Here is a 24,787-nt window from a genome sequence, read left to right as displayed (position 1 = left end):
TGTGAAAATTGCTCTCGGGCTGAAGTGGTTAAAGTAAACCTCCGGACTAAAAATCTACTCAGCAAAACTGAAAAGGCTTGGTGTTTCTTTAACAGGTTCACAGCATCAGAACTTTGTTTTTCTTACCAAAGCATCATTTTTAGCTGCATTTTTACCTAAGCTCCACCCATCAAAGAAAAAAAGCCCGGGCTTTTTTTCCCTGATGCTTTGCAGAGCCTGATGGGATTTCCTATGTTGTTATTCACGTTGCCTAGCAACTGGGAGGGGTGATCAGCACACAGGACAGTTGGAACTGTATCATGCTCCGTCACCTCCTTTCAACCAAAAAGATGGCTGCCATCATGAAATCAAAGATTTGCCTGTTCTTTTAAAACAGAGTGGGTAAGAGATTATATTACCTGTCTATTTTAATTAACATAACTAAGTATGTTTGTTTAGGCTGAAGTTCCCCTTTAATAATTTGTGCTCAGTCTTTTGATAGCGCCCAAATTTCTCACTGAGCGCTGCTATAGCCGTAATTCCTATTATGGCCTATGGTGGCGCTGGCTGTGCCCAAATCTCCTGTGCTGTTTATACAGCGTTCAGCTGGAGAAAACCCCAGGTAAGTTAAAGAGAATCTGTTTTCTGATTTGTACAATAGAAAACATACCAATCGAGTCAATGTGAATTCCTGGATCCCTCTTTGCCGTTTCGCCGCGATCCTGGCTTTTAATTGCCAGTTTTAGGCAGTGTTTACAAACAAAAAACATGTCCGCTAACCAAGAAGTGATGATATAGAGATTTGTTACAGTATACTACAAGTTTTTATTACATTGAGGGCAGCTCCCTCCCCCCTCAGCCTCACAAACAAGCTGAAACTGAGAGCAGAGAGTGAGGAGTAAACAAAGCACACAGAGCCTGCAGGGGGCGTGAATAACTTGTATTCATTACAACAGAGGCAGCCCATTTCTCCCTGAGTAGACAAAGTTTAACAAAGAAAATAAGATGAGATATATTACAGAGACAGTGTAACTAGAAAAGGCTGCAGTAATCCAGACCACATTAGAACAGGTATAGGAACTTATAGGATAGAAGTAAGGCTGAAAATTTTAGTGTCACTTTAGGTTAAGAGACTCTGAAGTGAGTGAGATAGGATTCGATTGGTGTAAAGCACCTTACATAGTGCCAAAACGCCACCACCCCGTGGCAAAACAAGGGGCCCCCCAAATCCCCTCTTCTAGGTCTGGAGAGCGCTTCCTGCTTGTCTAGAGAGCGCTTCCTGCAATCCCGGCTGATCGCCGCCTCTCCCCGCCCCTCTCACTCTTCCTTCACAGACAGGGGTGGGGGAGAGGCGGAGATCCGTGCAGCAATTGACACGCATGGAGGCAGAGCTGCAGCTCATAGCTCTGCCTCCATGAGCAGCAAAATCCACAACCAAGAAAGTCGTGGATTTTGCAGGGGGAATTCGGGGGGGTAAAAACCCCTCATTTTGCCGCAGGATAGCGGCGTTTTGGCACTATGTAAGCTGCTTTACACTAATCAAATTCTATCTCACTCGCTTCAGAGTCTCTTTAAATAGGAACCAAACTAAACTACAAACTGCACCCACAGCATTATAAATAGAAAGTACAATACTATCTACCGGTAGCTGCTACTCCCATAGTTCCCAGTTTTAAAAACTGTAAGTGGGTTGCTGTATCAAATTCAACCACCATATTTAAAAACGCATGAAAAATGCAAATGCGTGTGATTTGTCTGCAATTTTGTTAGCGATTCTGGGAGCTTGCCTAGTAGTTGCCCCAACATGCAACACAGTCCTTACCTTGACAGTATGCCAGGTGGTGCCCTTCACACTGTGTCTGTTTAGTGGTACATGGCGCTTTCACACTGAGTACACTGCTGCATGCTGTGTGTTTACCAGTCAACGTGCGTGTTTACAGTAGCAGTGAGGCATACTTTCATTATACTGTATGCTTCACTGTATGGTTGCACTGCAATGCTATCACAACACATCGGCGGGACAGTGTGAAAACTTTTTTTTTTTTAATGCAGAATTACATATTACAACTAAATGTTTATTATTGTGTGTACATGATCGGTTTTTAGTTTGGGCCCCCTTTAATATCACAATACCAGAAGTCATCATGATCAGTTTTTAGTTTAAGGTGGGGGGGTGTTTCTGTGGAGAATTCTGTACCCTGCTTTGTGAACTATTCTCTATTTCCCTAGCCTAGATGAAACCCACAAGAGATGACAAATGTTTTTGTATTGTATGGTATGATGGATCCCTGGGGTAAGTTGCAATTCTGAATTCTAGACACAGTAATGCAGGTGCGAGCTGTATCCCTAGTGGGGAAGGCGTAGAAGAGTTGTTGCTACAACAAAGTCTCCATGGGGATCTGAACACGGAATACAATTCTAGAATGTACCACTACCAAATGCAGCCACAGAGCTCAGCACTGCAGCATATTGTATGCTGATCACACCACACACTGCAGAGGATATCCCCAGTTATCAGAGTTCTCACCTCTTGTATTCCAGGTAATCATCTATCGCCCCTGCAGCCCCCTTGAACTGCAGCCTCTCCATGTCTCCCCCAATTAGACGTGAGGAGGGGGAGGGTCCAGGAAGGCATCTGACACGGAAGCTCAGGAAGCACGTAAGGGCGGATCCTGAATCCAAACGTGCAGCATCAATAATGGGCTTCCTGCTGCTGGTAGAGAGTGAGACTGGCCTGCAGAGACACACCTGTATAGGCAGGAAGTGTCGTCCTGAACTACAGCTTCAAGAATCCTCACACTGCTGCAAACTTCCCAGTTCCAACGTGTTACAATAATTTGCAGAAACATTTGGCTTTTAAAATGAAATGTTCATAGTAAAACGAGATTTTAATCTTCTCTTATAAAGATAATATGTATTAATTTGTTAAAGATTAGATATTCAATTAACCAGTCAAGCCTTTCAGGACTTTGTCACTCTTTCTATGAAATATGATTTTAAACTTTATTCTCCTCCTTTAAATTTACATTACTAATTTTAAAATGTTAATATTAAGGAAAATGAACCAGAATAGAAAAGACCGGTGTGGTTTGAATTATAAAACTATATTTTTCTTATGAAATCTTCATGGAATGCGTGACTAGGGTTGTGATGGGGGCGTGATCAGGGATGTGGCAGGGGCGTGGCTTAAGGGTCCCTCTTTCTCATCTCAAAAAGTTGGGAGGTATGGTCAAGCTGTTAAAGGGAACCTGAGACGTTGGGAGGAAAGGTTTTATACATACCTGGGGCTTCCTCCAGCCCCATAAGACTGGATCGCTGCCACGCCGCCGTCCTCAGCTTCCTCTGTCCGCTGGTACTAGGTCCCGTTACATCAGCCAGTCGGCGGGCAGATGCGACCAATATTCCGCATCACAGGGGCTCCCTCCTAGGGGGCATTGGGAAGCCTCCCCGTGGCGCTCCTGGATAGTGCTAATGTGGAATGAACTAATTCCCGCAGGGCGACCGTTTTGCGGTATTCGTTTTTTGACCCTGCATAGTTTGGCGTGTGAAAGCAAATGCATATTTGCATGAGCATTGCCTCATGAATAGCCAATTGAGCCAGATTTGCAGAGCCAGACTTGCTAGGGTTAAAACTTGGTGTTAATGCACGCATACATTTTCCTCAGGTAAGCATTTTTTGCAGTTGTATCCTTTGGAGGCAGGTGGAAGATGACTTGCTCTGGTGGTGTGAGCCCTGGAGTGAGTTGTTTGCACCTGTCCTCCCCCCCCCTCTGGAGTGTTGTGTGTGAGCCAGCCCTGAGCTCTAAAGCTTGGGGTGACCCATGCTTCACTCCTTTCTCATGTGGTGCCCCCAAGTTAATGCGCATGTAGCAGAACGCAATGGACGTTAAGGTAAGTGCCTGTTTTTAATATTGGGAGGTTGGAGCGGACGGCTCCCCCGGCGCTGGCCACGCTTGGGGGGGTTGCCTGCGCCACCCAGCCTCCCCCTCCGGGATGCTGCTGTGGTTCCCAGGCGGTGAGAGTGCCTGGGACCTCGCGGTCCCCCGGTTGTATGGGGGCATTGGGAAGCCTCCCCGTGGCGCTCCTGAATAGTGCTAATGTGGCATGAACTAATTCCCGCAGGGCGACCGCTTTGCGGTATTTGTTTCTTGACCCTGCATAGTTTGGCGTGCGAAAGCAAATGCATATTTGCATGAGCATTGCCTCATGAATAGCCAATTGAGCCAGATTTGCAGAGCCAGACCTGCTAGGGTTAAAACTTGGTGTTAGAGCACGCATAAATTTTCATCAGGTAAGCATAATATGTATTAATTTATTAAAGATTAGATATTCAACTTACCAGTCAAGCCTTTCAGGACTTTGTCCCTCTTTCTATGGAAATATATATATTTCTCTACAAAAAATTTGTTTGATTTTAAACTTTACTCTCCTCCTTTAAATTCACATTACTAATTTTAAAGTGTTAATATTAACCACCCTGGCGTTCTGATTAAATCGCCAGGGTGGCTGCGGGAGGGTTTTTTTTAAATAAAAAAAAAACTATTTCATGCAGCCAACTGAAAGTTGGCTGCATGAAAGCCCACTAGAGGGCGCTCCGGAGGCGATCTTCCGATCGCCTCCGGCGCCCAGAATAAACAAGAAAGGCCGCAATGAGCGGCCTTCCTTGTTTTGCTTATATCGTCGCCATAGCGACGAGCGGAGTGACGTCATCGACGTCAGCCGACGTCCTGACGTCAGCCGCCTCCGATCCAGCCCTTAGCGCTGGCCGGAACTTTTTGTTCCGGCTGCGCAGGGCTCAGGCGGCTAGGGGGGCCCTCTTTCGCCGCTGCTCGCGGCGAATCGCCGCAGAGCGGCGGCGATCAGGCAGCACACGTGGCTGGCAAAGTGCCGGCTGCGTGTGCTGCACTTTATTTGATAAAAATCGGCCCAGCAGGGCCTGAGCGGCAGCCTCCGGCGGTGATGGACGAGCTGAGCTCGTCCAGACCGCTCAGGAGGTTAAGGAAAATGAACCAGAATAGAAAGGACCAGTGTGGTTTGAATTATAAAACTATATTTTTCTTATGAAATCTTCATGGAATGCGTGACTAGGGTTGTGATGGAGGCGTGATCAGGGGTGTGGCAGGGGCATGGCTTAAGGGTCCCTCTTTTTCATCTCAAAAAGTTGGGAGGTATGGTCAAGCTGTTAAAGGGAACCTGAGACGTTGGGAGGAAAGGTTTTATACATACCTGGGGCTTCCTCTGTCCGCCGGTACTGGGTCCCGTTACTTCCGCCAGTCGGCGGGCAGATGCGACCAATATTCCGCATCACAGGGGCTCCCTCCTTAGCCTTACGCGTGCCATGCGTAAGGTTGTGGAGGGAGCCGCTGTTCATGCGGAAAATTGGCCGCGTCCGCCGGAAGTGACGTGACCCGGTACCGCCGATAGAGAAAGCGGAGGATGGCGGCGTGGGAGCGATCCAGGTTTATGGGGCTGGAGGAAGCCCCAGGCATGTATAAAAGCTTTCTCTATTTTTTACATAGCTTCCTCTCTGGTTCCCTTTAAGAATTAGCAGAGGCTTAAAACTTAGCACAGGGTAAGGCTAATGATTATATCACCCAGTACAGTGCGACACATACTGTGAAGCATACAGTACATACAAAGTATGCTTCACTGCACCTGTTAACACGTCCACTGTGCTGACGGCACAAACAGGATGAAAAGGAAAATAAAATAAACTAAAATCTATAAAATAAATAAGGTTTGAGGTGGCTTACCTTAATGAAGATAAATTCATAGATAAATTAATAATCTTTAACCTCCCTAACGGTATTGACGGTTATACACGTCAATACAAAACATGCTGTGAACAGTATTGACATGTATACACGTCAATACTCTCCTGCACTGTATACTAGACCCTTGCTTGACACATTTTGGCAAGTTACAGGAAAAACCCTAACCAGAGCAATTTTAACCTGTCAGTGCTCCTCGCTTTTATTCGCCAATAACTTTATTACTACTTATCACAACAAAATGATCTATACCTTGTTTTTTTTCGCCACCAATTAGGCTTTCTGTGGGTGGCACATTTTGCTAAGTATTTTTTTTTTATTCTAAATGTATTTCAACTTGAAAAAAATGGAAAAAGTTCATTATTTCTCAGTTTTCGGCCATTATAGTTTTAAAATAAAACGTTCTCCTGTGGATAAAACCCACATGTTTTATTTACCCATTTGTCCCGATTATTAAACCATTTACAGTATGTCTCTGTCACAATGTATGGTGACAATATATTTGGAAATATAGGTATTATTTTTCTGTTGTTGTTTTTTGTTTGTTTTTTTAATCCGGTCCATAATTACAAGCCCCTATGTAGTAAAGTATTAGTCATATACCCTCATAAAATATAGATTAAAAAGCTAAAAGAGTTCCTAAGGAAACTAGGTATGGTTTTTTTTTTAACTGATTATTTCTTTATTTTACAAATTATTATTTTTTTTTTGGGGGGGGGGGGCTTTAGAAGTATAAGTTACTAATATTTCATTCTGTGAACGCAATCTAACTCTTATGGTATGATCCGCGCTTATTTGAACTATCGATTTTACTGCAATCTGTGAATATTCTGAAGTGCTGTAATACTTTGAATTTTACTATAGCTAAGTGACTGGCTTTGTATATTCCATTAATTAGTCTGCTCTCCTCTGGCTCCATGCTAATTTGGCCTCAACACCTATAGACAATCAAGCAGCTTCCTGCTTAATTACCTGAGTTACTGTGATCTGCTACAGGCTGAGCTCATTCCCTCACCTGCATCAGTCAGGCTACAATCAGGCCTGCTAAGCATACGCTTATCAGGCTTACTATATAAATGCAACTCTCAGTCGATTACACCTTGGTCGATTTGTGCACCGGTATTTCAAAGTACGCCGGTTTCTAAGTACAAAGAGAACGACCGAATTACACCAGAATTAAGCCAGAAGAGACCAGAAGGAACAGACACAAGACTTTAGCAATCTGATTCACGGTTAGTGCAATAATGTTGTCTCTGCTCTTCATGATTAGCCTGCTTTCCCCCACTATTCTCAAATCTGTACACTCACTGCATCCTCCTGCTGTCAGCAACACGCTCTACATTTCTCCCTCTCTTTTATCATCTCCACAGGTTGCTTCTCACGAAACTTTCTTATTCATACAACCGCGCTATACATTTCATACTCCAACTCTACCCATAAATCTAAATCCCACCCTATCCTCCGCTCTCTCTGCCTCCTATTACTCCTTGCTGCAGGTGACATTTCACCAAACCCCGGACCCTCACTGCCGGCTCGCTCCTCACTCTTGCACGCTAATCGCACTGCTAACAGCCAACCACATGCACACCGAAACTGCCACAACCTTATTAATATTCCTCTTCTCCCCCCTCCTCCCCCAGCTATCTCTGCTGCTCTCTGGAATGCCCGCTCAGTCTGCAACAAACTTCCTTTCATCCATGACCTTTTCAATTCCAACGCCTTTACCTTCTTTGGGGTCACAGAAACATGGCTGACGCCTTCTGACACGGTCTCACCTGCCGCCCTCTCTTATGGGGGATTCCACTTTAGTCACACGCCTAGAAGTGGGAATAAACGTGGTGGTGTGGGCATTCTTTTCTCTGATAGATGCTCCTTCAAGCCACTCACCCCCATTCCTTCTCTTTCTCTACCTTCCTTTGAAGTCCATGCAGTCCGTCTATACTCTCCCTCTAACCTCCAGATCGCAATAATCTACTGCCCTCCTGGCCTTGCTTCTTTCTTCCTAGATCACTTCTCTGCATGGCTCCTCCAGTTCCTGTCCTCCGATATCCCTACCATCATTATGGGCGACTTTAACATTCATGTTGACACCAACAATTCTGCCGCCACTAAACTTCTGTCACTTACTTCCTCCTACGGCCTGTCTCAGTGGTCCACTGCTCCAACTCACTCTAATGGTCATACACTTGACCTCATATTCACTCGTCTCTGTTCTATCACTGATTTCACTAATTCTCCTCTCCCGCTCTCTGATCATAACCTACTAAACTTCTCTCTCTCCTCCTCTCTTCCTACCACCCTGCCTCAAGCACGCTCATATACACGCAGGCACTACCGCAACATAGACATGCAATCTGTCTCTGATGCCTTGGCACCTCTCCTCACACAACCATTCACTGACCCTGACTCAGCAGCTGCACACTATCACTGCTCAACCACGCAAGTCATGGATGAAATCGCACCCCTCACCAATGTCCGCCCGCACCGTGTCAGTCGCCAACCCTGGCTGACCAAAGCTACTAAACAGCTAAAGGGGTGCTCTAGGGTAGCTGAACGCCGTTGGAGAAAAACTAATACTAATGAGGATTTCATTACTTACAAAAAAGAGTTGAACACGTTTAAAACCGCTCTCTCTTCTGCAAAACAATCATACTTCTCCTCCCTCATATCCTCCCACTTGCACAATCCAAAGCGCCTGTTCAGTACTTTCAACTCCCTTCTCCGTCCACCCCCTCCTCCTCCTTCTTCATGCTTATCAGCTGAAGAATTTGCAACATACTTTACAGATAAAATTGCAAAAATCCGTAGTGTGTTTTCCACGCAGACATCAAACTCCATCTCCACTCCTCTTGTTGACTGCTCTCTTTCCAGTTTCTCTCCACTCTCTGAACATTCGCTCTCTTCCCTTATCTGCAAATCCCATCTAACCACCTGTTCTTTGGATCCTATCCCATCACATCTCATTCCACAGCTATCCACATCCCTGCCCTAACATCGCTGTTTAACCTGTCCCTCTCCACTGGAATTTTTCCATCCTCACTCAAGATGGCTGTTGTAACACCACTACTGAAAAAACCATCTCTAGACCCCACCGAACTTGCTAACTACCGCCCAGTGTCACTTCTTCCATTTGCATCTAAATTACTTGAACGCCACATCCATGCAGAACTAAGTCAGTATTTATCTGCAAATTCCTTGCTCGATCAGTTCCAATCTGGCTTCCGGCCAAACCACTCCACAGAAACAGCCCTCACCAAAGTAGCTAATGATCTCCTCACAGCTAAATCCAAAGGCTATTATTCCATACTCATCCTTCTAGATCTGTCATCAGCATTCAACACTGTCGACCACACTCTACTCCTACAGATCCTTTCATCTATAGGAATAAAGGACCTCTCTCTCTCCTGGATATCTTCCTACCTGTCTGGAAGGTCTTTCACTGTTTCTTATTCAGATCAGGCCTCCTCTTCACATCCTCTGTCTGTAGGGGTACCTCAAGGCTCTGTCCTCGGTCCCCTCCTCTTCTCCATCTACATGCACGGTCTTGGTAACTTAATATTTCATGTATATCATTGTCTGTATCATTATGTATCCCTTGTTTGTTTTCTTACATTGTACAGCGCCACGGAATATGTTGGCGCTTTATAAATAAATAATAATAATAATAATAATAATAAGTGTATGTGTATGTATGTCTGTATGTGTAATTTTACTTTTTGGCCACAAGATGGTGCTGCAAACATTCTCCTGTTTTATAGGACGTGTTCGAGTCTTTTATATATATATATATATATATTTTTACATTTTACAGCCTCTGACTGCTCCCTGTTTTATGAATGGACATTGCCTCTGATTGGGGTCATGTCTATTCATTCCAGGCATTGCGATTGGGTAGAGGAGCACTCGTCTTCCCCAATCACAGAACGTGGTGTCCCGATGTGTAATGGTGGCGGGGGGCGCACACGTGCACAGCAGGCGCGGGTGACTTATTAAAACGTCCTGTGGCTGTTAACAGGCTCAAACAGAACATTTTAATAAGGCAGCTTGCCGTTAACTGGTTAATAGCACTGGCAATGCGTTTTATGGGTCTCTGCCCACTTCCTCAGGCCAAATCAAGTGCCATGTCCAGAGCCAGAAATAGAGCACCTTATTTCTGGCTCTGAACATAGAACGCACTATTTCCAACTCTGAACGTAGGGTGGCACTTGATTTGGCCTGAGGAGGTGGGCGGAGACTAGTGATGGGCGAACAGTGTTCGCCACTGTTCGGGTTCTGCAGAACATCACCCTGTTCGGGTGATGTTCGAGTTCGGCCGAACACCTGACGGTGCTCGGCCAAACCGTTCGGCCACATGGCCGAACTAAGAGCGCATGGCCGAACGTTCCCCGAACGTTCGGCTAGCGCTGTGATTGGCCGAACGGGTCACGTGGTTCGGGCCCGAACGCGCTCTGATTGGCCGAACGGTCACGTGGTTCGGGTAAATAAATACCCGAACCACGTCATATCTCCGCCATTTCTCTGTGGGTTTAGCTTTGGGTAGGCAGGCAGGGTAGTTCGCTCTCCAGCCACGCTAGCCAGGGTCCCCCCCAGTCATTGTGTGTCGCTGCTGGGAACAGTAGTACACCGCTCGCTCAGCCACACTATATAGCATTCTGTTTACTGCCACTCTGTGTACCTCGCTCAGCCACACTATATAGCATTCTGTTTACTGTTCTGTGTCTGCTGGGAATAGTAGTACACCGCTCGCTCAGCCACACTATATAGCATTCTGTTCACTGTTCTGTGTCTGCTGGGAATAGTGGTACACCGCTCGCTCAGCCACACTATATAGCATTCTGTTTACTGTTCTGTGTCTGCTGGGAATAGTGGTACACCGCTCGTTCAGCCACACTATATAGCATTCTGTTTACTGTTCTGTGTCTGCTGGGAATAGTGGTACACCGCTCGCTCACCCACACTATATAGCATTGTGTTTACTGTTCTGTGTCTGCTGGGAATAGTAGTACACCGCTCGCTCAGCCACACTATATAGCATTGTGTGTACTGCCACTCTGTGTACACGGCTCAGCCTGACTATATAGCATTGTGTGTACTGCCACTGTGCACCTCGCTCAGCCACGCTATATATAGCATTGTGTTTACTGCCACTCTGTGTACACCGCTCAGCCAGACTACATAGCATTGTGTGTACTGCCACTCTGTGTACACCGCTCAGCCAGACTCTATAGCATTGTGTGTACTGCCACTCTGTGTACACCGCTCAGCCAGACTATATAGCATTGTGTGTACTGCCACTCTGTGTACACCGCTCAGCCAGACTATATACCATTGTTTACTGACACTCTGTGTACACCGCTCAGCCAGACTATATACCATTGTTTACTGACACTCTGTGTACACCGCTCAGCCAGACTATATACCATTGTTTACTGACACTCTGTGTACACCGCTCAGCCAGACTATATACCATTGTTTACTGACACTCGGTGTACACCGCTCAGCCAGACTATATACCATTGTTTACTGACACTCTGTGTACACCGCTCAGCCAGACTATATACCATTGTTTACTGACACTCTGTGTACACCGCTCAGCCAGACTATATACCATTGTTTACTGACACTCTGTGTACACCGCTCAGCCAGACTATATACTATTGTTTACTGCCACTCTGTGTACATGGCTCAGCCAGACTATATAGCATTGTGTGTACTGCCACTCTGTGTACACCGCTCAGCCAGACTATATAGCATTGTTCACTGCCACTCTGTGTACACGGCTCAGCCAGACTATATAGCATTGCGTACTCTGCCAGTCAGTGTGTATATTGCTGGGATCAGTAATACTCCACTCACCGTCAACCACTATATGAGCTCACCATGAGTTCCTCAGAGACCTCCGCTGTGAGCAGCACTCCCAACAACAGCAACAGCCAACGCCCCACGCAAGCTATAACATCCACCCCAGCAGCCAGTGGTCAGCAGCAGCCCTCCCCGGAGGAGAACGTTGTGTCCATCGGTCCGGCGCCAGAGCGATTAATGAGGGCTGCCATTGAGGGGATGATGGGGCCTGATGTGGAGGAGGAGGTCGGGCTCAGGCCAGCATCCCAAGTTAATGTTGAGGACGATGAGGGGTCTGTGACTGTGTCTGGGGATGTTGGGGTGGCAGAGGTGGTGGGTGGGTCAGACTCAGGAGAAGAGTTGTATGATGAGGATGATGATCGGGACCATCTGTATGTGCCTCAGAGTCCGACCCCGGAAAACATGTTGTATCGTGTGTTTAGGTACTAAAATCTGCGTTCCCAGTAGTGTTGGGCGAACAGTGTTCGCCACTGTTCGGGTGCTGCAGAACATCACCCCGTTCGGGGTGACTATATAGCAGACTATATAGCATTGTGTTTACTGCCACTCTGTGTACACGGCTCAGCCACACTATATAGCATTGTGTTTACTGCCACTCTTTGTCTGCTGGGAACAGTAGTACACCGCTCACCCGCCACTGTATAGCATTGTGCTCTGTGTCGCTGCTGGCAATAGTGGTACACCGCTCACCCACCACTGTATAGCATTTCTGTACTGCCACTGTACTGCTGCCAGTCAGCGTGTACTGTAAGGATAAGTGAAATGAGGAAGAAATCCGGTGAAAGAGGGAGGGGCAAGGGAAGAGGTGTTTCCCCTGACGGTTGTGCTGGGGAGCTGTACTCCACGGCGGCGGCCCCCCACAATGACATATGACGAGTTTGAGGAGATGGAAGAGGAGGGTATGGACAATGTGGACATAGACCCAGATTTTGTTTGTGAACGAGAACATCGCCGTCGTAGCAGCAGCACAGATGAGTCTGTTGAAGAACCCACTGCTGCACGAGTTCGCCTTGTGCCACAAGGTAGGCGGCGCGCAATTTCAGGCACCACAAGCGTGGAAGTTCAAGTGAGAGGCAAAAGAGGCGCAAACAGAAATCGCCAGCAAGGCAGGTGCTCCAAATTCTGGGCTTTCTTTGAAGACTGCACTGAGGATGTTACCATGGCGATTTGCAAGGTGTGCAAGACCCGCCTGAGCAGGGGGAAAAGTATTAACAACCTCTCCACCACCAGCATGAGCCGCCACATGCTATCCAAACATCCCACTCTGTGGGCAAACGCGGCAGGACAGGGTACCACCAGCAACACTGCCTCCCTTGGGTTCACCAGACTCACCACCAGACCCGCCTCAGCAGCAGCAGTAGCCCAGCCATTGCGTGGTTCAAAACATTCCAAAAAATCAGATGACGCTGACACTGTCACTTTCCGGAGTAGTGCTCTTGAGGTCTCCCAGTGTTCATCAAACACAACAACCAACAGCCCTTCGTTGTGCAGCCCTACGGTTCAGTTGTCTGTCTCGGAGATGTTTGAGCGCAAGAGGAAATTGCCAGCAAATGACCCCCGGGCCGTGGCAGTAAGAGCCAGCATAGCCAAGCTTCTGGCCTGCGAAATGCTGCCATATCGAGTGGTGGAGACAAACAGCTTCAAGGGCATGATGTCAGTGGCCATCCCACGTTACGTGGTTCCCAGCCGCTACCACTTTGCGCGCTCTGCAGTGCCTGAGTTGCATGAGCACGTGGTCAGCAAAATAACCCGAAGCTTGAAGAATGCCGTTGCCTGCAAGGTTCACGTATCCGCCTCTCCACAGAAAATGCAGACCGTCTGACTCAAATTAAAATGAATCAATCCTGGATTGGAAATGACTACGCAACACTCCAGGACCCCAACCAAGTAACATGACCAATGAACATCTGGGATGGTTTAGCGTTTCCGGTCCCTGTTTATTGAACCTCTCATCTGTATTACATTTATGACTGCATGGCGGCAAAAAGCATTGCTGCTATATCCGCACGCTTTTTGTCCTCATGCAAGGCCTGGGTTGTTGTGTCTCAAAAAGCATGGCCTTCTCCTCCTGCGCCTGCTCCTGTTCCATCACGTGTGCTGCTGCTGCTGGGTTAGCGTTTCCGGTCCCTGTTTATGGAACCTCTCATCTGTATTACATTTATGACTGCATGGCGGCAAAAAGCATTGCTATATCCGCACGCTTTTTGTCCTCATGCAAGGCCTGGGTTGCGTCTCAAAAAGCGTGGCCTTCTCCTCCTGCGCCTCCTCCTGTTCCATCACGTGTGCTCTGTGCTGCTGCTGCTGCTGGGTTAGCGTTACCGGTCCCTGTTTATTGAACCTCTCATCTGTATTACATTTATGACTGCATGGCGGCAAAAAGCATTGCTATATCCGCACGCTTTTTGTCCTCATGCAAGGCCTGGGTTGCGTCTCAAAAAGCGTGGCCTTCTCCTCCTGCGCCTCCTCCTGTTCCATCACGTGTGCTCTGTGCTGCTGCTGCTGCTGGGTTAGCGTTACCGGTCCCTGTTTATTGAACCTCTCATCTGTATTACATTTATGACTGCATGGCGGCAAAAAGCATTGCTATATCCGCACGCTTCTTGTCCTCATGCAAGGCCTGGGTTGTTGTGTCTCAAAGCGTAGCCTTCTCCTCCTGCGCCTCCTCCTGTTCCATCATGTGTGCTCTGTGCTGCTGCTGCTGCTGCTGGGTTAGCGTTACCGGTCCCTGTTTATTGAACCTCTTATCTTTATTACATTTATGACTGCATGGCGGTAAAAAGCATGCTATCTGCACGCTTCTTGTCCTCATGCAAGGCCTGGGTTGTTGTGTCTCAAAGCGTGGCCTTCTCCTCCTGCGCCTCCTCCTGTTCCGTCACGTGTGCTCTGTGCTGCTGCTGCTGCTGGGTTAGCGTTACCGGTCCCTGTTTATTGAGCCTCTTCTCTTTATTACATTTATGACTGCATGGCGGCAAAAAGCATTGCTGCTATATCCGCACGCTTCTTGTCCTCATGCAAGGCCTGGGTTGTTGTGTCTCAAAAAGCGTGGCCTTCTCCTCCTGCGCCTCCTCCTGTTCCATCACGTGTGCTGCTGCTGCTGCTGGGTTAGCGTTACCGGTCCCTGTTTATTGAACCTCTTATCTTTATTACATTTATGACTGCATGGCGGTAAAAAGCATGCTATCCGCACGCTTCTTGTCCTCATGCAAGGCCTGGGTTGTTGTGTCTCAAAAAGCGTGGCCTTCTCCTCCTGCGCCTCCTCCTGTTCCATCACGTGTGCTGCTGCTGCTGCTGGGTTAGCGTTACCGGTCCCTGTTTATGGAACCTCTTCTCTTTATTACATTTATGACTGCCTGGCGGTAAAAACCATGTTACCTGTGCAAAGAAACATGACATTTTCAGCATTTAAAAGACAATTTTTCCTTTGAAACTTTACAATCAATTTTCTCAAAAACTATAAGCTCTTTTTGCTAAATTTTTTTCCCTCTTGTACCCACTCCCAAGGTGCACATACCCTGTAAATTTGGGGTATGTAGCATGTAAGGAGGCTTTACAAAGCACAAAAGTTCGGGTCCCCATTGACTTCCATTATGTTCGGAGTTCGGGTCGAACACCCGAACATCGCGGCCATGTTCGGCCTGTTCGGCCCGAACCCGAACATCTAGATGTTCGCCCAACACTAGCGGAGACCCACAAAATATATATGAATTTGTCTTCATTAAGATAAGCCACCTTATTTATTTTATAGATTTTAATTCACTTTATTATCCTTTGGGTGCCTTTTCATCCTGTTGTGCATTTAATACCCCCCCCCTTCCTGTCTCAGGGTGGGGGATACCCTGGGACCCCGTCTTGGGACCCCGTCTATGAATCCCTAGGACCCTTTTTTCCTTGAAGGTGCATCCATTTCCGGCTGACCGGGACCCCTGAGTGGAGTCAGGTTTATTGATCTCCACCTGCCTGCAGTGGTTGGTTGCCCCATTACAACCTACCTCTGTGAGTACCCTCTGTATACGATTTCTTATTTCATCTATTGAGTGTGACATATTGCACCATTTGGGCTCCCTTTGTCTCTGTGGGGTTTTTTTTCGTTTAGAGTGACAGCTCACCCCCCCCCCCCCCCCCCCCCCTATCTATTGTGCTGATGCATTCCACTGCATTGTTGACACACCAATGTGAATTTACCATTACAATACAGTTACATCGCGCTAGCAATGTAATTTTATTGTCTAACGCAAAAGTCAATGTGGAGTCAGTTGGAAAAACAAGGGAAAAAAGCATGTATGGGAAGCTGTCCTCATGCCCACCGCTCCTCCGTTTTCCTCCTTACACCTCATTTGCTACTTGGCAGCCTCTTCCGGGGCCGGCATTAGTGCGCAGGCACTGACTCACTTGCACACATCTTACATTGCACACCCGCAGCCAGATGCGCTGACGTCACAACTACGTCATGCGCATGTGCAGAGCACTGTGGGCGCGGGATGTAGGAAGCATGCAACCAGAATAGCCCCTGCGCACTAATGTAGTATTGGTGGGTCGTGAGGACAGGATTGGGAAACAGTGCTCTAGTCGCAGCTACTGCGCATGCGTGGTCCAGTTCTTTTGCGAACCTTATACTGGGAGCGCCCTCTCTACCTAATGTTGGAAGCTCCATCGGTTAACTATACTGGGGAGGGGGAACCACATCTGGTTACATGTACAGGGGGCTACCTCTGGCTACCAACTACTGGGGGGGCACCTTTGGCTACCACATCACAACAGTGTGTTTGGGGGGGGGGGCCCTCTAAAGACGAATTTCGGCTAGGGTGTCGTGAAGCCTACAGCCTTTAACAGTCTAGTAAATCAATGCACATTGATACTATACTATATTTGCAATAAAATGTAATGATTTTGTTTTGCCACTAGATGGTAGAAGAGACTTTATTTGGCCAGAAGAAGGTTGCGAGATCCATAATGTCCACTGTGCAGACCTCCCACCCAAAGAAAAGTTACTTACCAAATAGAAGGAAATCTGTGGATGGTCCCAAAGATCCCCGATCCATCCACAAACCGACCATTAGTACGGAGGGTCCCTTCGAAATTATCTAACAAGGCCTTGTACAGCAGCGTCTACTCAGTAAACTGAAGCCGTTCGAGCAGCTTCGACTTACTGTGCAGGCATACTTGCGCATGCACAGTACAGTGACACTTGTACATGAAGGGGAGCAGGGCCGTAAAGAGGGTTACGGCCAGCAGCGGTGGAGTCTAAAACATTAAAAGCCTCTGGACCATCCTGAGGCCTTCCTCTACTTACCGTAGGTAAGTGTCTAACTTTTGTTGGGCAAGTTACAGGTTTACTTCAACAGATATGCTGCTCAGCTTCCAGGACAGCAGCATATTCTGTTCCGTTGTTCCTGGCTCCTCTCCCGGTCCCGCTGGCAGCTCTGTTACTGACGACTTTCGGGCTTAAAGTCATCCGTATACTTGCTGGCCGGCCACGCTCAGTGTCATCACTCCGGTTGGCGTGACAGTCCTGCACATGCATGGTTCAGTTAGAAAAACGCACATGTGCAGGGCTGTCACCGGTATGATGAGGCGTAGCAGCTGGCATAATGACGCAGAGTGTGGCCATCCAGAAAGTGTATGGACGACTTCCAGCCCAAAAGTCGCCAGTACCGGAGCCGCCAGCGGGACCAGGAGAGGAGCCAGGAGGATGCCGGGGAACCTCGCGGCCTACAGTGGGCTGGAGGAAGCCCAAGTTTAGTACCAATTTCATTTTTAACTGCTCAGGTCCCTGTTCATTTTTAACTGCTCAGGGACTGTTACAGTGTACCCGAAGTGAACTTGCCTAAGAGGAAAGCCTTTGGATCCTATAGAGGCTTTCCACGCCAGAGGAGCGTTGATGGAGGGTCCCGGCAAACAGCGACAAGGAGGACACTCAGGTTCTGGATAGCATAGAGCCTTCCCAGTCCTCCCTTCAGCACCGTCCCCCGATGTAGCCATTCAGCCCTTTCGGTCGAAAAGCTCTTTGTAAGTACTTAGGTAATTCTTGGAACTGCTTGCATCCCCAAATAAGTTCTGAGGACAACGGCATCCGTACTGTGCACTCGCAAGCCTGGACGCAGGCATGCACAGTATGGATGCACTGATCCTTGGAAATGCTTGAGGAAGCGAAGTAGTTCCACGAATTACCCAAGTACTTACAAAGAGCTTTTCAGTGAAATAGCTAAACACTGGGAAGGTGTAGGAATGACAGGCTAGATAGAGGACTAGGAAGGATCTATGCTATCCTGGCCTTCCCTCTAATTTGGTAAGTATCAAGTTTCTTAAAGTGGATCCGAGGTGAACTTTTACTCATTGCATAATTGTGTTCCTTTCCTATTGTTTATAGGGCATTCCTCAAGTCAAATACTTTTTTTGTTTTTGTTTTAATACTCAAATTCCCTATAAACTAAATAAGCCACACCCACAGGTTTTCAGAGAGCCTTGGCAGTAGCAAGGGCTCATGGGAGCTCAGTCTGGGCAGGAGGAGGGGGAGGTGTTACTAGCCATTGATTTCAGAGGCAGAAGGGAGGGGGGATTAGGTTTTTCTGATCAAGATACAGATAAGCCTGCCTCTGTGTAATGTTTACAAACAGAACATGGCTGCTGTCATTGTATCGCAGGAAGACATAATCATATTCTATTAAAGCTGTTTGCAGCTAGATTTTCTGTGTAAACCATCTAAACTTTAGATAAGATATATAGACAAGTTACTTGTTATAGTTAGTTTTTCATCTTGGATCCGCTTTAAGGTTGCTTTAAAGAGAAGCGAAAAAAAATATGATATAATGAATTGGTTGTGTAGTACGGATAATTACTAAAACATTAGTAGCAATGAAAATATCATATTTTTATTTTCAGTTATATAGTGTTTTTTATAACACTGCAGCATTCTCTAATATTTGCAGTTTACACACTACTAAGCATTCTAAATGATTTTACAGAGCAGGCCAATGAACTATTAACCTGTCCTCTGCTGAAGAAAAAACAACACAGTGACTGACAGTTGAGATAATAAGCTTCAGAAGACTTTGAAAGTCCTGGAGCTCAATGGCTCTTTTTCCTAGATAACAACCAGAGTTTCTTAACTCTTCCTGTACTGGAAACAATATTAGACATAGGGCCTGATTCACAAAGCGGTGATAACTCAGTTATCACGCCTAAAAGACTTTAGGCGTGATAACCTTTGCACCAGCAAAGTTATCACCGCTTTGTGCTCTAACTCGCGTGAAGTTTCCGCGCGTACGCGCAAAGTCCCATAGGGCTTAATGGGAGCTTCGCGCGAAGCGGGGGCCGCTGCGCGCGCGGTTGCACGCGGAAAATTCGCGCGAGTTTCTTCTTATCATGCCTAAACTGAGTTTAGGCGTGATAAAGGGGTTTTCACAGGCGTGCAAAGTGTTTGCACCGCTTTGTGAATCAAGCCCATAGAATTCCAATAGATTTCAGTTTGATTCTATCTGATGGCAATGCAAACTGATAAGCAATCTCATCAGATCGACCTAAATTTTCCATCCTGCCAGCTCGATGGAAATCCATCGAAATCGATCGAAATCGGCCATCGATCGGTCGATTGGCCAACCGATTTGCAAACGATCAATCGATCGATCGGGAAAATCGGCTGAGTGTATGGGCCCCTTTACCGAATGTCTCTGCTCCTAAAGGTTTATTTCTTAGCTGTACTACACATACAAATCATATCATATTTTGTTTTTCGCTTCAGTGTCTCTTTAAGGCCCCTTTTACACTTGCAGGGTAAACCTGCGTTGCGTTACCCTATTTTGCAGCAAAAACAATGAAAGTCTATGGAGAGACTTTCACGTAAGGGTAACAGCACGTTGCCGCAAGCACAGCGCTTAACGCACAGTGCTTAACGCACAGTGCTTAACGCACAGTGCTTAGGGTAATGGAAGTATAAGGGCGACAAACATAGTGTAAATAGCAGAGCGAGATACGGTGCACATGCTTAGACCAACAGGATTCCCAATCACGTACTTCCTGCCCAGTGGGAGATGGCGCTATGCATATGACCCTCTCGGCGCACTCTGCTGCAGGGTCACGATTGTCGGTTTTTGCATTGCGGTGGGTTGCAGGAGCAGCATCGCATTCTCACTGCAATGGAAAAAACATGTAAAACCAGCCTTATGGTAATTCTGCACTGAAGAAACCACAAACAAATGTTTATTTGAAGTACAAGTGATAACAGCAAAAAACAAACAGAAAAAAAACCACCACCTGCAGACCGTCCAATGTCAAGTCTTCCATCTTGTCAATGGGCCAAAGTCTTTCGGGGGCTGTACTGTGTGCAGATACTCTTCAGGCCATAATGCTAGGTGCACACAATGCAATTGACCTTCATATCAGCAAGTCACACCAATTATTTCGACTTGTTCGAACTGCTTGTCCAATCGATAAGGGGATCAATTGTGTGAAGTAATGATCTGAACATCCATCCCATTGTCAACTGAAAGCAGTTTAGACATGTGCACATGATGCAACGTCCTGTTAGGCCCTATTCACACTAGAGCGTTTTGCTGCCGATTTCAGCAAAACGCCCAAGCGCCAGCGCTTTTTAAAGTGCTAGTGCTATAAAACCCTCTGGGCCCGTTCTTACTTGGGCGATTTGCGTTAATCGCCGGCGATTAACGCAAATCGCCAAACGCGTAGCCTGCACCATTTTCAGGCGATTTCCCGGCGATCGCATTTCAGTGCTATAGAAGCGCTAAACCTGATCGCGGAAAAATCGTCGCAGTGTCCAGCGATTTTTTTTTCGTGTAAAAAAAACAGAAAAGTCACTCCCACAAAACGCCGGTGGTAATCGCCGGCGTTTTGCGCTTTCAAGTGTGAATGGGGCCTTAGATTACCCATCGACCTGTTGAGAAATTGCATTGTGTGTATCTAGTACAACAATCACATCAGCTTCAACTGACTGTTTCCCTGCTCCCAGTGTAGGTCTATCTATCTGGGTTGAAGCAGTATGAACTCTGCAGACAGCTTGGAATCTGGCAGCCAAATGCACCTCCTGCTGATTTTGATTGGTCCAGTTTTAAGTTGCATACAGTTAATTTTGTTCACAAGCTGGAATTTAGCATCTCCCTGACCAGATCTAGCACTGTCCTATGGAGGGAAGGGAGAGAGGAAGCAGGAGGCTCCCCACAGTACTCAAAGACAAATCAAATATTTGAAAAATTCTATCAAGGCAGACCAATATGACAGAGACCAAACCAATGTTCCTAGGCAGACACTGCCCTGGTCTCTGGATGTGCACATTAATCTTTTGCCAACCCTTATTGTTATACACTGTATGTACAGTATATTCAGGCTAGATTCACAGTGGGACGTTACGTTTTGATGCCACGTTAAAGTCACACCGCAAGCTTACAACGCAATGCGCCCAAAAAGTGGCAGCGCAGCGTTACCGTCGCATACAGCAGATACAGTAAAAAATACAGGCAATGAAAAGTATGCTTCCAAGCAGGGGCGTAACTAAGCCTCACCGGGCCCCCCTGCAGAAATTAACAGCGGGCCCCCCCGGGGCCCGCTCGTGGCCGTTTTTTAGGGGGCTGGAGGGGTGGCAGCATGAGGGGAAAGCCTTGCCCACAGTCGGCGGGGAGAGGGGAAGTTCCCCCCTCTCCCTCACCTCGGGGCTCTCCCCTCTGCGCTCCCCTCCAGCTAGTGTACTAGCTCCAGTGTGTGGGCAGCGGGCAGCGGCGGGCAGATACATACCTTCTTCCGTGCGTTCCATCGGAGACTTCTCGCTCTACCGGCTGACGTCACTTCCGGAAGTGACGTCACTTCCGGAAGTGACGTCGGCCGCTAGAGCGAAAAGTCTCCGATGGAACGCACGAAAGAAGGTATGTATCTGCCCGCCGCTGCCCGCTGCCCACACACTGGAGCTGGTACACTAGCTGGAGGGGAGCGCAGAGGGGAGAGCCCCGAGGTGAGGGAGAGGGGGGATCTTCCCCTCTCCCCGCCGACTGTGGGCAAGGCTTTCCCCTCATGCTGCCACCCCTCCAGGCCCCTAAAAACGGCCACGAGCGGGCCCCAGGGGGGGGGCTGGGCCCCCCCCCCCGCGGGCGCAGGGGCTGCAGGGCCTATTGTTACGCCCCTGCTTCCAAGTCATTACTGAGCATGTGCAAACAGTCCAACGCAGCTAATAAAGTGTATAACGCACTGCATGCAGTACTTTTACTTAACGTGCAGCGTTAGACACCAACGCAACGTGTGCACTGTGAACAGGGCATTGATTTTTATTGCAGTGAGTTATTCTGCGTTAAATGCTGTTTTAACGCGCGACTTTAACGTCCCACTGTGAACTTAGCCTCACTGTTCTATGTTGTTTTCTCTCAGAAATCTGGTTTACCTTTTATTTGCTGATGTGAATCATTCTTTCTAGCCTCGATGATCTATAAACTGTACATACAAGCACACAAACTTATTCTATTCACTTTTTCTGCTAAGTTTTTTCTGAGGTGATATTTCTGCACCTTATCAAGAAAATGTCTTTTAAGCCGGCAGCAAGCAGGAAAATACTCAGAATAATTTTGATGGTATTTCCCCCCTCCCCCACGTTTTGGTACTTATTAATTTGCTGAGTACTAAAAAAGTTATTTTAAACAGAAGATGAAAAATTATATCCTGGGAGAAAACTTAGGAGAAAAAGTTAACTGAATAAGGGCCAAAGTGTGTATATGTGATAGATATATTTTTGTTTAATCGCTGTAGCTTTATATTTACAGTAGGTATGTGAAAGCTTACGGTACTGTACTTAGCCTGTTTGCCCTGTTTTGGTTGTCAGAGTTCAGTCAACAGTGTGGTGGCAAAGCTGTGAATTGATTTTCTCCACTCACTGTCAGGAGGGTCATTTGAAAACACTGCAAGTTTAAGGGCTCGTTTCCACTAGAGCGAATCTGCATGCGTTTCCTGCATGCAGATTCGCTCAACCAATACAAGTGGATGGCGCCGTTTCCACTTTTCAGGAATTGTGTGCGGCTCGCTATGCAGAAAAAATCTGCACAGCAGAGCCGTCAGAATACGCACGCCGCACAACCACACGTGAATCGTCGGTCATGTAACTAAATAGAAAAACCGCAAGCAAGCGTTTCCGCGTGCGATTTTCTTTAAAAACCCATGTCAATGCTTGCCGGCATTGACATGGTTAAAATCGTGTCGTTAAAATCGTGAACGATTCCGCGTGAAAATACGTATGGAAACGTCAACGAATCCGCAACCGTATGCGGATTCATTGACGCGTTTTCCGCAAGCAAATCGCGCCGCACAAGTGGAAACGTACCCTTAAAGGTCTGCAGCTACCTTCCCTATTGATTTTAGCGGCTGTACAGAAATCTTGGCGCACACAGGATTAAATTTGTAGCCGCTATTTTCTACGTGTAGCCGCTATTTGTCGCTGCAATTTGTAGCTACTATAACCGCAATTCAGGGGCCCTTTTAGACAAGATCTTTGGGTTAAGGTTAGGTGGGGTTTAAGGTAAGTTGCCCACCAGGGGGGTTAATAGGTTAGGCACTGCCAGGGGAGGTTCTAGGGTTAGGCACTACTAGGGGAGGGTTCTGTATGAGTGTAGGGAGAGGTTAGGTCATAGTAAAATATCAGTAAATATCAATATTTTACTATATTAATGCAGTAGAATATCTGTAGAACTACAGATTCTACTACCGTTATCCTGCGCCCTTTTAAACATGCAGATTTTTCAAATGCATGCCTGTCAGGCCCCCTTCAGACAGGAGGCTGAACTGCGCGCATTTGTCGAGCAATTCAGCGCCTTGTCTGCCACCTGTCGTTGCAATTTAATCGTGCTAACCTGCAGTGGTGTTACTACGCGTCAGACGACCGTGACATGCGGAGTCTGTGGCCCCACTCAGATCGCCCTCTAGGGTGGCAGGGGGACACTTGTCACGCTCCAGTACTGAGCTCTAGCAAGCACCTGGCCGGTGCAGGTGAGCAGCTAACAGGTGGTGAATTCACCACCTGCCACCCATGTGAAAGAGGCCTCAGGAGGGCTGCCCTGGCTTATGTTACACTCCCCTCCTGCTTGTAATGCTTGGCCAGAGAGGCTCTGGGTTTTCAGCCAAGAAAGATCTGTCATTCTATTCACATGCAACAAAAGATCAGCCAGAACAGTCGATGTTGGCAATTATAATGGACCACAATTGGGTCTGTAGGTAGCTTCCCTTGAAGCATCAGAGGTGGTGGTGAGAGAAGCAGGCATGAAGCGCACACACTTCCAGTGTTCTGTGGACTTTCCCACATGCTGCAGGATTATCTTGTTTGAGAAGAGGGATTGGCTGTGTCTGAAGTCTTATAAATAAACATGCATCAGCTAAGCCAAGTCTTCCAGCGTGTACTGTGCTTAGATAATTCAGCAGGCAAACTGCACACCCAGCTACCCCTCAGCAATAAGGTGGCTATACACTGAACATTTGTATTTTCTTTATTTCAGCATCGCATACAGTGAAAAATAGGTGCACCATTCTGCCGATTATAAAACGCTATTTACCGTTTTAATGTAAATACATTAAACCGGTAAATAGCGTTTTATAAAACAGCAGAACAGTGCGCCATTGAAAAATTCAGGGACCTAGTCAGGCAGAGGAGGTCGGGCTGGAGGAGAGGCAGTGGGCAGGCAGCAGGGTCAGGCTGGAGGAGAGACAGCGGGTAGTAGGCTGGCAGCGGGGGTCGGGCTGGAGAGGCAGCGGGCAGTGGGCTGGCAGCGGGGTCAGGGTGGAGAGGCAGCGGGTAGTAGGCTGGCAGCGGGGGTCAGGCTGGAGAGGCAGCGGGCAGTGGGCTGGCAGCGGGGTCAGGGTGGAGAGGCAGCGGGCAGTGGGCTGGCAGCGGGGTCAGGGTGGAGAGGCAGCGGGTAGTAGGCTGGCAGCGGGGGTCGGGCTGGAGAGGCAGCGGGCAGTGGGCTGGCAGCGGGGTCAGGGTGGAGAGGCAGCGGGCAGTAGGCTGGCAGTGGGGGTCAGGCTGGAGAGGCAGCGGGCAGTGGGCTGGCAGCGGGGTCAGGGTGGAGAGGCAGCGGGTAGTAGGCTGGCAGCGGGGGTCGGGCTGGAGAGGCAGCGGGCAGTGGGCTGGCAGCGGGGTCAGGGTGGAGAGGCAGCGGGCAGTAGGCTGGCAGCGGGGGTCGGGCTGGAGAGGCAGCGGG

General features: G+C 47.7%; 1 protein-coding gene across 2 annotated transcripts in view; it reads right to left on the bottom strand.

The window, feature by feature from the left end:
• Window positions 1-17,034, bottom strand: part of FAM221A (family with sequence similarity 221 member A) — a 43,993-nt gene extending 26,959 nt beyond the window's left edge. The window contains exon 1 of one of the 2 annotated variants that reach the window (XM_068236017.1): window positions 16,903-17,034. Coding sequence is in view for 1 of the 2 variants with exons in the window: in XM_068236016.1 (XP_068092117.1) it covers window positions 2,507-2,568 (62 nt within the window). In the remaining variant the exon portion in view is untranslated. Of the gene's footprint in view, window positions 1-2,506; window positions 2,657-16,902 lie in introns of those variants that run through there. The other variant, XM_068236016.1, reaches the window with a different exon arrangement.
• Window positions 17,035-24,787: the final 7,753 nt, after the last annotated feature.

The sequence above is a fragment of the Hyperolius riggenbachi genome, chromosome 5, assembly GCF_040937935.1.
Source record: "Hyperolius riggenbachi isolate aHypRig1 chromosome 5, aHypRig1.pri, whole genome shotgun sequence".
Classification (NCBI taxonomy): domain Eukaryota; kingdom Metazoa; phylum Chordata; class Amphibia; order Anura; family Hyperoliidae; genus Hyperolius; species Hyperolius riggenbachi.
Note: the sequence above shows the minus strand (reverse complement) of the source record. Positions and strands in the feature narration are given on the sequence as shown.